This window comes from Corvus moneduloides, chromosome 7 (genome assembly GCF_009650955.1).
Source record: "Corvus moneduloides isolate bCorMon1 chromosome 7, bCorMon1.pri, whole genome shotgun sequence".
Classification (NCBI taxonomy): Eukaryota; Metazoa; Chordata; class Aves; order Passeriformes; family Corvidae; genus Corvus; species Corvus moneduloides.
Genome location: NC_045482.1, coordinates 20,999,700 through 21,014,405, shown reverse-complemented (window position 1 = coordinate 21,014,405; position 14,706 = coordinate 20,999,700). Strand labels below are relative to the sequence as shown.

General features: G+C 39.3%; 1 protein-coding gene across 7 annotated transcripts in view; it reads left to right on the top strand.

Annotated features, from left to right (window-relative positions):
* Positions 1-14,706, top strand: part of CSRNP3 (cysteine and serine rich nuclear protein 3) — a 106,971-nt gene that overhangs the window by 4,181 nt on the left and 88,084 nt on the right. For 4 of the 7 annotated variants that reach the window (XR_004241448.1, XR_004241447.1, XR_004241446.1 and 1 more), the window contains exon 1: positions 13,985-14,086. The exons of the other annotated variants lie outside the window; for them this stretch is intronic. Coding sequence is in view for 1 of the 4 variants with exons in the window: in XM_032115416.1 (XP_031971307.1) it covers positions 14,018-14,086 (69 nt within the window). In the remaining 3 variants the exon portion in view is untranslated. Of the gene's footprint in view, positions 1-13,984; positions 14,087-14,706 lie in introns of those variants that run through there. 7 annotated transcript variants of the gene reach the window in all.

Sequence of the window (14,706 nt, the reverse complement as noted above, 5' to 3'; positions counted from 1 at the left end):
AATGTGCTGTCTGATAAGCAAGTGTTGTTAGAACAGATAAAAAAGTATGTATTTCCTAATTGATGGTTCCGCAAAGCAATCTGGAACCGTGAGCCAGTCTGCAGATAAGACTTGTACCTGGTTTCAAAGGATCCTTTTTAAATTAGTTTGTCATAATCTGATGCTTAAGTAGTTATAATGTTAAAAGGTATTCTATACACATATGAGACTGCTTTGACATATAGAAGCAGTCTTTGCAGGTAACTGTTTTGCAAAACTGTTTTTTTCAGGATTCTCCCCAACTTCATTGTTGTGTCACAAATCAGCATATGTGACCTAGAGGTCACATCATTTCAGTGCAGTGCTTATCATGTGGTGTTCTCAAGACGTTTTGTATTGTACACATATTTGACAGGGAAATAAATCTAATGTCTTGATAAGATTACAATGGGGTGCTGAAAGGGTTATGTTTGAAAGTGCGCATTCCATGTTATTACATGGATCCCTCGATCATCATCCTGTTGGGTTTTTTTATTCACACTTCTGTGAACTGTTTGTGTTCAAGTGGGAATTGCATGACTGGGTTTGACACTGCTTTTTCACTTTGCTTTGAAGTGCCAACAGCCTTCTCAAAAGGCATGATGTTCTATTTTAGTGATCAAGCACTGTTGTTTGCTACCTGGTGAGAACACAAAGGGCAAATTGCATGTATAACCTTGAAATCCTCTTTTAAACAATTGCATTAGAAGTCTTGCTTTATATAGTTTGTCTTATGCAGTATTTTTTTGCATGTGTGTGCTTTAGTCTTTTGTGTCTTCTGGTTTTTTGAGATCTTTTTGCTCAGTCCCTCTACACACAGTACAGTAATGTAAATCACTAATGTACACTTTGTACCAAATGTATCTGGAAAAGGCACATATGGAAGTAGGTATTTTTGCACTGGATGTAGTAGATATGAAACACAAATTTGCCTCATTTTGTATAAACGATATCTATCTATATGATCAAGTTTTAGTGAAAATTTGCAAAATATTTGTGGAAGGAGGATTTGGAAGTAAGATTTGAGGCAGCATTTTGTTTTCAGGTTAAAACTATTCAAGCATTTTTTATACAAAACCCTAGACTGTTGGTCATTTCACAGCAGACTTGTTTCTGTTATAGCCTTCCTATGTCACAACTGGCTTCTTTTGCAGTTCCCATGGCAACAAGGATTTTTGAACTGCAAAGCAGGATACTGGTTTGAGGGGGTATAAATACTCTTTATTACAGAAGAAATTTTGATCCTTGAAAGCTGATCAGGCACCCTGCTGTTCCCCGTCATGTCCCTCCCCTTAATAATCTGTGTTTTGCCCATATGTTTACACCTAAATGTGAATTCCTATTTGACAAGAATACAGTTACCTGTTCTAATTTTTAACATCGTATAAGAGATGATGGAAAAATTGTCAAGCCTTACTGTAGTGATAGGGTAGAAAAACATGTTGTCTTCCAGATACAGTCTCAACAAAGAGGAGAGCCCTGTATATACCTAGAAATTTGTATGTTTATGTATTTGTGAACATTGTAGATGCTTATAAACAGTAATGAGAGTTTAAGTTGCTCAAGATTTGCGTTGGCTTCTGCTAATGTTTACTTTGGCTTCAACTTGTTTCCAAGAGGCATTCATAAAATATTTACTTCTTTAACAGCGTTACACTAGGTTTTTAAAGTGAAGGGTCTCAAAATACTGCACTTGTTTCACAGACTAGAATTTATTAACAGTGGCAATAATTTGGTGTCTTTTTCAGCGTCTGTCCCTCACCATCTCAGATGAGCACAAGTGATATGGGATGTTCGGGATGTATCCTGAACCAAATAGTTGTAGTATCAGCCTTGATAGAGTAACTCTGCTTGGGTCATTTGCCTAAGTTAGATGGGTTTTGTGTGTTGCTGTTTTTCCTTCTGAGCATTCGTTCCAAAATAAGAAGCCAGTTATTCAGATGTGTCAAGTTCTCTCCATAACCCCACAGTTTAGCTTGGGTTGTTTTGCTTTGTAACCGGTAAAAAAGAAAACGGGAATTATGCAGTTGCTGAAAAACAGCACAGGTAAACTAGGTAAACTTACATTATAAAAGCCTCTGAATAGTACATCTAAGAAATTTATCCTCATGACATGTGAAAGGTAATTTAGAGATGTATGAAAAACAAATTTGGAAAGTAACGTCAGCTGCCAGTTTCCTGCTGGTCTTCACGGTTTGGGTAGGGAGATTTCTGCTTCCCCCTGCCACTGTCACCGCACACAGATGTGGGATTATTATGGAATCATGAAAAGGAAAAAACACCACTTTGATCTCTACCACTGAAGCTACTCATCCAAAGACAAGCAGTTCTGCTGGAGAAGGATCGTACAGGAGTAGGGCAACCTAGTATTTAGTTAATAACTTTGTCCAAATACTCATTGGTAAAAGACTTTTCACTACTGCTATCACTTATGTACATTATAGCTATAACAAAATAACTTGTATATACATGAGAGAGAAATTCAGCTTAGCATCCAGAGCCAAGCATGAATACCCTGGATGTACGTAATTTTTTTTCAGGTGAAGCTAGAAGTTCTGGAATGATTAATTTTATCTTTTTCTTCCAACTGACTTCCACCAAAGTCAATTCAGTGTCAGTATTGGAAAAATGCTTACAGGCTGCAGTAGTATTTAATTTATAATGGTGTATGTGATTCTGGAACATTCTGTTTGGAAATGCAAGAAAATCAAGCTATGAAAACTGGAATTTTGAACATGGGTCTGAAAAGATTTACAGTGATGGACAGCAGTGTATTGCATTGCCCCTCCTCCCCAGCCCTCCAACACAACCTCAACCCACGTGTGAGAGCTTGAAGGCTTATTTTGGCATTTATTTTTCTGGCTTTGCTTGTAATATTAGGCAGTGCAGTTTTTCACTGAATAATTTGTCCAGTGCTCCCTGAGAATTCAAGAGAACAGATAGTTGCTACGTTGGGTTTTAGGCTGAAGAAATGCGAAAAGTTTAGGAAAAGGGATCTCTTAAATGCAGTTAAAGAATAAGAGTTGAGTAACAATGTCAGGCACTTTTTGTTGTTTCTGGTGAGGATGTGAGGCTGGTGATTCTGCATGAAGCTCGATGAATGGGTCGAACAGCTAGCTTCTGCATCTCTGTTGAGACGCATTAGGAGTGACAATGTGATGACATAATCACTGACCCCAGATTGTTCTCGGCTATAAATCCTCTGGTTGCAGTCTCCACTGTTTCTCTGCATGTGCCGTTCACATTTAAGGGCTTTTCAGATCATCTCCAGCACCATCTGCTGCATAATGGAAAGAAAACAATTGTGCTGTGTGTGGAGCCAGCTGACTCCCTGAGTGGAGCTGGGGGTTTGCAAAATCCATCTCGTCTCGAAGAACTTGTCTGTCTGCTTGTCCTCACTGCCATACTGAGCACTAGTCACTAGGCTGCCATTGTGCATGAGAAATAAAGAAGTAGTGACTCATTTACAGGGACATACACGTTTTTGAGCAGGTCAGATACTGTATGTGTCTTCTCACGCTCGTGTACAAGAAAGACTGCACATCCTGATGTCTCCCTAACTGGAAGGAGGGAAACCTTGTGTTTGAAGCATCTTGTCAGTATGAGTGTGTTGGTGACACTTGTCGTGCACGGGCAATGAGGAGATAAGCAACAGGATTTCCTAACTGCAAGCATTCACTAGGTGTCAGTGCATGATTGCACCGAACCGATGCTCTTGCTGAGTTCTTTGGTTGTGATACCTCCCTTATGAAGAGGGATTTTAAAGAAAACTCCCACTTTTGTTTCTAGAATGCGGTGTGGATTAAATTTAAGAATAACTACTGAATAAAAGTAATTACTTCAGTCTTCTTTTTAGTAGCAGTCTTATAAAAATGCCGATATTAAAAAAAATTACTAACATGTTTTGTGCTTAACGAAGGTAATTTAAAGACTTAGAATAGCTCCTGAATTGATCACTTTCAGGCTTTCTTGTCAGTATCTGTTGTACTATTGATGAAACACTCTACTCATACTGCTGTTGATCCTGGGTGTGACTAAAATTCCTATTAAGATATGGAAAAATTGTAGCTTTTATAGTGATACATTATCTGTGAAATGAATGCATTATTAATTAAACTGCAACTTAATTATTTGCAAAACTGTTGTTTTCCTTAAGGGATGTTAAAGATCAAGTCTGTAAATGTCAGTCAGAGAGGAGGAAAGCCCCATGAATATAGCTAAAATTGCGTGTTTTTCTGTTCTCTTACCATATTGTGTCCCTAGAATGAAATATAATGTTTATTAGAATATCTTGAATTGCATGCATCTCACCATTAGATTTTAAAAAATATATTTAAAACAGATTTAAATTCATATTTAGTCTAATTTTAGTAATAAATAATTAGGGAATTAATCTTTTCAATCTGTGTAGAGTGATCAGCATTCCTCTAGAATTTTAAGTTGTTCCAAAATGGATATTTTTCATGTTGCTTGTGAAAGTGTTTGGTCAGAACTGTTCATTAGTAGGTTAAAATAGCAAAAAAGAGTCATTCATGTGATAAATGAAAATATTTGAGATGGCTTTCCTGTGTCTTCCAGTTTATATTGAACTTTTCCTATTATATTTCAATCCATAACATTTAGTGAATAATACCCTTTACCCTTTTATACTTAATCTATTTACAGGTGAGGCCTGTTTTAGAACTGTTCCCTTGTTACTCTCAGGGAAGTGCTAATGGTCGTGCTAATAGAGAAGTCAGCTTGGTTACAAAGACAGGTGTTTGACTTGTGCTGTACACTGTATTTCTACATATCCAATATACAGCAGAGATACTGAAGGGATTGTCTGATGGCCAAACTTCAGTATTTTCCCTATTTGATGTAGCTGTATAAGGGTACCATCTTTGGTGCCATCTTTGTTTCATCATACCACCTACCTGTCAGATAGGAACCATCTGATCATCAAAGGCAAATTTCTTCCACGCAAGTCCCTCTAGTTACATTCGAGCTGTATCTCTCATCATTGGACACAGCTACCTGACTGGACAGGTTTTTCAGACAATTTTTGGTTGAGTTTGTATAAGAAGATCTGTAAGGGATACAGTAGGAAGACTGTGGAGACCATTGTCTGCACCTCTCCCTTACAGACATACTGAATATAAACAATTGTTCTAAATAAAGGAGAGCTTGAATGACTTCTCATTGCATATGACTTTCCGATTTTGTATGTCTGAACACCAAAGGAAAGCCCGTTCTCAGCTTCTATTGCTCATTAACTTCACCAAAAATTATTATCTACTCACAATTATGCAAAATAAAGCAGATTCTGTCACTGCTTTGAAAATCGTTCCTAGCCTAAGGCTTAACAGTTTATGTAAGAAGTGAGGATTTTTGGTTTTAATGACAACTTTGGGATTCTTCCAGAACCTCTCTTGAGAAGCTGATCTGTCTTAAAAGAGCTCTCTCTGCCCAGTGACAATTTTTTTGTCTTTCCTTGTTTGACTTGTCTTGAGAAAGCTGTTTAAATTAATTCCTGGTTGTTGACTGTCCTGTTTTTCAATGCCAACCCTGACGTTCTGTTGGTATGGCTCCTTCAAAGTTCGTGATTCTGCTAAGCGTTTTCTTGCAGGCCTGCTGCTGCACTGATGGTGATTAAAAAGACATTTGCAAGTCAGAAAATCCATTTGATGTCTCTCTGCAGCTACAACTTTTAAAGTAATGCTTCCTGTGTTTTTAACATAGCCAGTAGAGCTTGTGTCTGCAAAACATGCAAAGAGAAATTCAGTCATCCTTCATTTCACTGGGGCTCCACCTTGCTGAAATGGACATACTAGCAGTGTAGGTTGTACTGAATTTATGAGCTTTTGAGTACAGTCAGCTCTGTTCACTGGAAATCCAAAGCACTGATCCCTTTTCTATGGGTGAACCCTTAGCATAGTAGGATTTTCTCTTGTACCAATGATAGACACGTACTTGTTTATTGTAGTTGAGAGCAGTTCCGAAGAAAATTAGAGACTTGGTTACTGTTTTTCTTGGCCTGAAAGTGTTGAAATTGACACCTGCCTCTTTCAGAGATACAATGTAATGGACAAGCTATAAAATAATGTTGGGAAGAGAGTGCTGGGCAAGGGCCTGCCATTTCTCTTGGTTGCTATTGGATGAAATGGGGCATAACACTCTCATATTGGGGCACTCGCTTGTGTGTAGGGATAGATGGGCTTGTTCACAAGATTGATTTGGAAATAGGGACTAGACTCCTGTTCCCTGCCAAGTGAGTGTTCTCTTCTAGAATGCATTTGCAGATTTGTATGTGAAGGCACAGGTCCATTTTTGCAGAACACTGCTTTCTTTGGTGCAGCTGAATTTCCTGTCACTTGGGGAATGAGGACATTTTAATTTATCAGCAAAATTATGTACATTTTGAAGTTCTCCTTAGCTATGATGGAGCAAAAAGGTAAATAATGACCTTTCATTTTACAAGGAGAAAAATTAGGCACACTCTGAGTTTCTGAAAAAGCAACTGATCTTTCATATAATTTTTTCCTCCTTTTTTTAACAGCTCTGTCACTTACAAGCTTTATATATGCTTCCTATTCATTCAATATCTTAGCTTAATGCTGTACTCTTCATCTTTTGTGATTAAAGATGTTTAATCTTTATGTGATGCATAACTTCTTATGTTTGTTTCATGTACAATCGTGATTTTTCTTTAAAGAGTCAATTACGTTATTAAAACGAAAACAAGCACACTAGGACAAAACCATACATGGAACAGGTATGAGAATGGCCCCAAGGAAGTGGTTGTATTGAAAGGCTGGTAGTACTGGTTAATCACATGTCCTTATGAATTGGACATGATTTCCTTGGATGCTCTTCCCGTGTCGGTTTTGGTGAGCTGTGCATCAGCAGCACTGGGGAAGAGCAGTGAGTACTATCAATAGCAACAGTGCATGGCCTTTCTTAAAAGTATGCATGGGGTAAAGGAGGAGCTCCTTCAGTGACTTCTGGAGTTAAATTTTGCACAAGTGTACTTAAAAATGTAGCACTTTCATTGGTAGAAATGTAAAACAATGTTAATTTTTTACACCAGAAATTTTTATGAAAAAAAAATGTTTTGTTGGTATAATGTACTGGAGGACCTGATTCACCATTTGAGACCTCCTTTGATCACTGTTTGGCACATGGATACATGTGGCACATGGGGCAAAATCCAAAATCTAATACAGAAGAAGCGTGACTTTTAGGTATCAGTGTAGCCTTGTGACTTCTCTGGTAATCTGTGTGAACTGATTGTGGGCAGCCCCACAATCCCTGATAAAAGTCTAGAGGCTACTTTTAGTGACCAATATGAATGAATGTGAATATGACCAATAGGTGAGGCTGAAGATAGGGTAGCTGTAGACCCATGAATGAAGCTGGGCTGGGTAGAGGGAGCAGAAACTTGTCAGGAAGAACCAAATTAGTAGGATTAGAACACTGTGCATACGGTTGAAACCAGGATTATAACATTCAGGGTGAAATTTATCTAAATCTAGTTGATTTTTAATTTTACTTTTGGAAAAATGAGACATGCCCACAGTTGGAGTAAGCATCAAATGTTTGGAGGAAATGTATTTAGATATTATCCCTGTTCTTAATGTTTTTCCACCTTTACTGTTTGTAACTAATTGTGGTATAGCTGCCTAAGCTCATAATATTTGGCTTCACACATTTATGTTTCTGCACATTTTATTAAGCTTAAAGATTTCATCAAGTCAGTGCATTAGTAGAGGAAGAGGAATATAAATAAAAGAAGAAACTCTTGCCTGCAAAATAAGCAGAAAAAGAACTCTTACTAATCTTTCAGGTAGTCAGCTGTGGTGACTAAGTAAAATCTCATAAGGTGCCTGTGTCATAGCAGTGAAAAGTGGTGTTCCTCCCTGACCTAGCTGTCAGTCTGTGTCTGTGTTCCTTTCAAAAGGGGTAGTACCTCCTCTTTTCCCTTACTGTGCTGTGCCACCATCACTGGAGCAGATAGGGCTGAAAACCAAGAATTTTTATTTATGCTAATCAAAAATGGGTTAGTAAACTTTTTCAGGTTTGTTTAAATTTGCCTTTCAGTCATGAAGCATAGGTTATGGTTCAAGAGAAGCTTGTTTTTGAAGTCTAATGTTTTAGGTTTTGTACTGTTATTTAGTTATGAGAAGTCAATTCCAGATTTTGGCAAGAGCTTACCTGACTTAGTTGGTATGCAAATAAGCAAAATTGGAAATAATTTCCATGGTAGAAAGCTACTTTATGAGATAGTCACAGATGAGTTAATGGAAATCCATGTATACGCTTGTGCAAAAGTTCCTTGCTTACCTTTTTATCTCTTTTTGTGTCGTTTATTATACGACTTTTGCTTTGACTGAAGGCAGATGACTATACTTTTGAGCTGATTGAAGGAATATAAATTGGATGTTGGTAAGTGGGTGAGAGTCTGAGAAACTTGAAGTTTATGTAACTTGCATTTCTAAGAGCTTGAAATTAGTCTGCCTTGAATATGTTTTTCAGTTTTGTTCTCACCTGGCACTATTTTTGTGGAGGTTTCTGTGGTGTGGGTTTTTTTTTTTTTGGTTTGGTTTTGGTTTTAATCTTTATTTCACATGAACTCTCTACATATATTTTAAGAGGAAAGCAACATTTGGTTTGGTTTTCCGTGGTTTTGTTTATCAAGGAGTAAAGAAAAACTTATTTATAATGGCTGCTGCAGTACTGTTTGTCTTAAAACTAAGGCAGCTGTTTTTGGCCTTCAGCAGTGCAATAAGCAGTGTAGTCATTCCCCACTTGCCCCACTGATGAAACTTCCCAGTCTGCCCATTCCCGAGGCTCTGCCAGTCACACTCCCAAGGCCACGCTTCCACAGCTGGGACCAGAGCCCTTCCAGCAGGGCGCTCCAGGGACCCGGAGGGCCCACAGTACCCCCAGCACAGCCCCTATCACACGGCAGGCCGGGTTTCTTCACCAGTCCCACCCCAGGTTGTCCACAGCAGAGCCTCACATGTCTGTAAAGCCATTTATTCCGGCTGCAGTAAAGCAGAAACAGTTCGAGCTGGTGCCTCTGAGGAGGGACCCCCAGCAAAGGAACCCTGGGCTTTGCACCTTCACAGTCCCTGTGTGGGAAAGTCTTGCTTCTCCTCCTGAGTCTTCAGCTCCTGCCGGCCCTCGTCCGTGTCCATCCACCTCGCTGGTGTCACCTGACTTCCTATACTTTGTTATTAATAAGTTCCTGCTGTGTCTCTCAGTGTCCATTCACCTGGCCAGCATCACCAGTCTTTGTGCCCTTTGTCATCCCAAAGTTAGCAGTTCATGGCCTCTTGTTTCTCTGGCCTCCCACCCAGAGCTCAGTCTGCAAGCTGAGCATCTCAGTGTGGTTCTTACAGCTCCTTGATAGTTAAATCTCCTAATGTAACAGGAGGGAATGTATTCAAGTGCCAGATCCCTTGACTAGTATGATGTGCCTTAGAAAAAAAGGACTTGGTTTGTTGCTATTCTGAACTGGAGAAAACATTGTTCAGCTCCTTCAGACACAGCAGAATCTTCAAGGTTCTATTAAAGAGTAAAAATTTATGAATGATGTCGTTAATTAATCCTGTTCTTTCCTGAAGCAGTTTTGATTTTCAAATATAGGGTGATGTGTTTTCATTGTGCATTGCCCATAATTATCCACCACCTCCTCCAACCTGAAGTGTCATCCCTTCAGGCTTCATTGAATGCAGTCAGTAGGGCATTGCAGCCAAAATAGCTTGTTGTATGCTTCTGCAGTTTTACTTTGCTGTTTTGACTGTGGAGTTGTTTTTTTTTTTTCCAAAGACTCATGGAAACTGTATCACACACATCCTGTTTGATAGCTTCAGACTACTTAAACCTCAGAATACTGGAATTCTGCAGGCATTTCTAGATGATGGCATTTGTCTACCATTTGTGAGAAAGAAAGATCCATTTTCCATTTGTTTTCAGTCATAAATCATAAATCATATGTTATTTCCTGGCAATGCCAGCTACTTCAAATTAAGGAAACCTTGGCCTGGGTTTCATAATCAAACATCAGTGGGTTCCAGTTTTTTTGACCATGCAGGATTTTTCCAGGTAGCTGTGTACACTCCAGTAAGTCATACATAGTTCATTCATCTATTTTTTTTTTTCCCTCTATTAGTGTTTAATCTGCTTGGGGACCATGGTGGCACATTTTGTAACAACACCAGATATCCTGATACCCACATGGAACTGGCATTGGCTGTGAAATTCACATAGTCTTGTTGCTGCCTTACAAGCCAGGTTCCTCTCCTTTCAAGTATCTTTGTACAGACGTGTAGGATGCTGAGAAACAAGGTGTTAAAATTTCTGTCTCCATTCAGGAGATCTAGTAGATCTAATGTGTTGGAACATGACATACCTTCCTGGATCCTGCTAGCAGAACTGTGAGTAAGGGTCTTATTTCTAGACCTGTGTGAGAAATTTGTTTCAGCATCCAAGGAGCAATCTTTCAGATTTTGCTGTGGGAGACCTGACCTCTTACAACATTAACAGGTCAGGTGATAGCTCTTCTGCCTCTGAGCCAGCCAGTAGCCACTGCTTGTCTTAGGCAAATGTCTGAGCCTGCAGTCAGTGGCCTGGTGAACAGACTGGTACATCAAGCTCCACCCGTGCCTTCATGAGGAGTGTTAGTGCTGCTCTCACACTTGACAGGAGAGATGTACGGTAATTGGTTTTTAGTGAACGGCTGTATGATAAGATATCATAAACTTACATAACCTGAGGATAGCTGCTGGGATCCAGGGGCTGTGTGAGTGCCTGTGTGTGGTGTATCAAGTGGAGATCAAGAGATGTTAGTTACCAGTAATCAGAGTTCTTTGAGATATGTGTAGCTACAAGACCATTTTTCCCTCAGCCATTGTTTATGTTCTCTTGAACTTGGAAAGATTTGCATTTCAGGAGAAACTTAGATGGTGTAGAAGGTGCTATCCAGTCCCATAACCTGAAGGTTTATCCAGGAAGAAGGCAATCCTGTTGAACTATTCCATACAGGGATTCCCAAAAGAAACTTCTTTCTTTGTAGAGTCAGAGAAAACAGAAGTAAATATTTTGGTAGCAACAGACATAATCAGGGAAAGGAAGAGAGAAGGAAGTTGGGTCAGGAATCTGCTTCCTGGTGAAGTTTTCCTTTTTTCCAGTGTAATAGCTCTGGAGAAAAAAGATAAATGTGTGTTGGATGGAGTATCAACTAGAGGTAAGTTAAAAAATAGGAGGAATAACCAAACAAATGCAAGTACAAAGAGTAATTCCTTGAGTCACAGCAGGAACTGGGAACAAACCTGGATTCAGTTTGCCTTTCTCCATCTCTGTGGATATGTGGTTAATTAGTCCAATAATGACACTTTGGAGCTGGAAAGCATTGCTAAGATTTAGCAGGTGCTGGCTCTGGAAAGGGACAGTCAGGTCCAGGTGCTCTGCCAGGGAGCAGCCAGCGCAGCAGGTGGCTTGGAAAGAGCAGGTGAGACAGAAGCCGAGGGCAGCTCAGCAGTATAGAGCAGCTCAGGCCTGGGGATGGCTGCCAGGCTGGATTGGGAGCCTGGTGGAGGGGCAGGTCCGGGATCCCTTGGCGACCGGGTGGGTGCTCAGCCCTCCGGGTCAGGACAGTGCCTGGCTGGGTCCCATCAGGGCTGCAGCAGTGGGAGCACAGCTCCAGCAGGGGCCAAGGGCAAGAGGCTGAACTTGAAGAAAGGGTCCTGGCAAAGGGTGAGCAGGGGCTGCTGCTGCCTTCCTCTCTCAGGGCCACCAGCTGTGCGGTGTGTAGGTTGGCCTCATGCCCGGGCAGCCAAATGCCCCAGCCTGCACGGGAGAATGTCCTCAGCACCCTGCGGTACTGGCAGAAGTGAATTTCATGTATTTAAAATGCATTTATCATGTAAACAACTTTACTCAATTCTTGATGTGCAAACTGGGGCAAGTTTCACAAGGACTGTCTGATGTTACACAGAAATCAGAGGAAACTGGCAAGGTTATGTTCTGGAGATTGCACAGACCCCACTGGGGAGGTTTGTGTGTGCAGCCCATGTGGAATGTGGGGGAAGCACCAGCCTACTTAATGATAATCAGTTTTTGGTAGCAATGCTATTTGTGTTTTAACTTTAGAAACACTGTCTGTATTAGAGTTGCTTCATTCTGTGACTGTTGTAGAGCTATTGGGGGGTTTGTTGGTATAATCTCCTATTTTCATAGCAGATTTTGCAAGGCATTCTAATTTACTTGTTTGTACTTCCCATTTCTCTGACTAGCTGTTCCAATGGTGTTTTGGGGATGGAACAGTGCTGCACCTTGCCATCTGTATTTAAAAAATGTTTATTAAGTCTAGGTGTGACACTACAGTTCTGTATGTCTGTTCATTTTGCTCAGCACTCAGGCTGGTTGAAAGGTGAAGTGTTGGTGCTCAAATCCAAATTTCTTTCTGCAGATCAAAAAAAAAAAAAAAATTTTTGAAGTCTTCCAGTCAATTGCTTATCAGGAAAAAAAGTCTGTTTAGGTTTTTCTCAGGATTCCCTACAGTTCTTTCCCACTAAAAAATTGTATTGATTTTTGGATTTGAAAACTAATAGTTTTTTAATGCTTGCCGGAAGGGATTTCCATTTTTCTAGGCATCTAAGAAGAGATTTTATGTTAAACTGAGGTATTTGGTTAAAAAGGACACCTACTTTGCTTGTAAAGACAGAATCTGAATGTTATGCACAGGATCTGCTGGCAGTTCGTTGTGATAAGACTGACAGCTAATTTTTTCAGAAGCTAAATCAGCTATTACTTTGTAGTGAAGGTATGCTAATTGCTATAGTCTTGCTGTGGTTAAAGATCAATAATTCATTGAAGAGAACAGATGCTCTTATTTAAAGGAATTCACAGTTAATTTTATTGAAAAGCTATAGCTGAAGATTAAAATTTTTAAACACAAAGGTATTTGTCAGCTTCTGCTGCTTAATGTTTTTCTATAAAGGGGAAATCCTGTAGTACAAATGCTTTGATATGGCAGTAAATGATACCTTAGCTTAGAAGACTCATGTTTGATTTTGATTTTAAATGTAATTTAACTGTCATAAACTAAATGTGATGCTGTTGTCTTCAACTGAGCTGATACCTGATTTATACAGATAGCTAGAAAATAAAAACACTCTGGTCTTGGAAATATTTTTTTTCAAACTAGATTTGAGAGGCTACAAAGAGACTAGGAGTATATTTCAGGCATGTGAATTGAAAATTGGTTCACCTAGTCATTCTCTGCATTTGAATTCTTATTTAGGTGGAAAGTTTTGTGTAAAGTTCATGCAGCACACTGAACGTTGGCTACTATACTAGAAATACAGTAAAATATATGCGCATGCACCAGGTTTACAGGTAGAGTTTTAAATAGCTAGCATTCAAGAAAAAGTATCTACTAATTATTCTTTTTAAAGTATTTTATAAATACTGCCTCAAACAGAATGAAAACGTACTTTGTATGAAATTCCTGGCATCTATCTCTGAATTATTCTAATTTGTATTGAGATGTCAGATCCTCGTTTGTATAAAAGCACCACTGTTATTTTGATAATCACAAGCTTTCCTAAATACACAGCAGCACTCTTCACTGAAGATCTGGATAGCTGAGTCAGTCTAAAAGAATGTATACAGGCAGTAACTGTGTTCCTACAGCTGTTTGCTTGTTTTTTCCTTACAAAAAGGAGCTGAAAGGGAGAATTCCTATTCAGTAGTGGAGCTGAAGGTTTATTAATAGACTTTTTTTTCTTGTCTTTAAATTTTGTCATTACCTTTTTGTACAGAGTGTCCTCACTGACTACTAAGTAGCTTATTAAAGCTGGTTTTTAGATGTGCTTTTTTGTTCTGTTTTCTTCTTTCTGTTTTCCCATTTTGCTAGCATGCAGATGGGGGTGGGGAGTGGGAAATAAGGGAGAGAGCATGTTCCAGAGGATGCCAGGATGACTTCAGTTATTGGATGGCTGCTGTCTGATGGATGGAAAAAGGGGGAGTAAACCTTTCATTCTGCACTGACAGAGCTGAAACACAGAAACCCGATTTACAGGTAAGGGTGAAAAAATTCCTGTTATAAATAGCTATTCTTGATCCTTGCCACAACATTTCTTGGATATAAAAATGTATGTGCAAGCATCTTGCTTGTTCCTCACAAATGACTCTGAAGCAGCTTTTCACATTATTATTTCTCCTGCCTTGGAGGTTTCAACGGATGTGAGATCCATAAACAGTGAAATCATAGGCATGCCTGATGCTGGCAGCTTTCTCATGTGACAGGATACGCATTGCATCTCATTGATGCCGAAGTTGCTCAGTAAGATGTAGGAAGAGAGGTCATTTTGTGTGATGGAAATACTCACTGTTGAAAATACAGTGTATGCTACCAGCAGGAAGAGAGTGCTGGAAGATCTAAAAATGCTTTCTTTGAGTTTGGATAGGAAAATGAACTGCTTCTGGAACTGTCTTATTTAGTGGTGAACAAACAGTAAGAACGGCTCCTCAGAACTACTGAAAGGGATTTTGTAGATTTTTTGCATTATTTTTAGGTTTGGAATGAATGTGGTTGATAATTCAGTTACAAAATTATCTTTGTCATAAAGGAAAGAAAAGATGCATATAGTTATGTGTATGTGATAAATCTTGTAGTACCTACAGCATTTATATATGAGT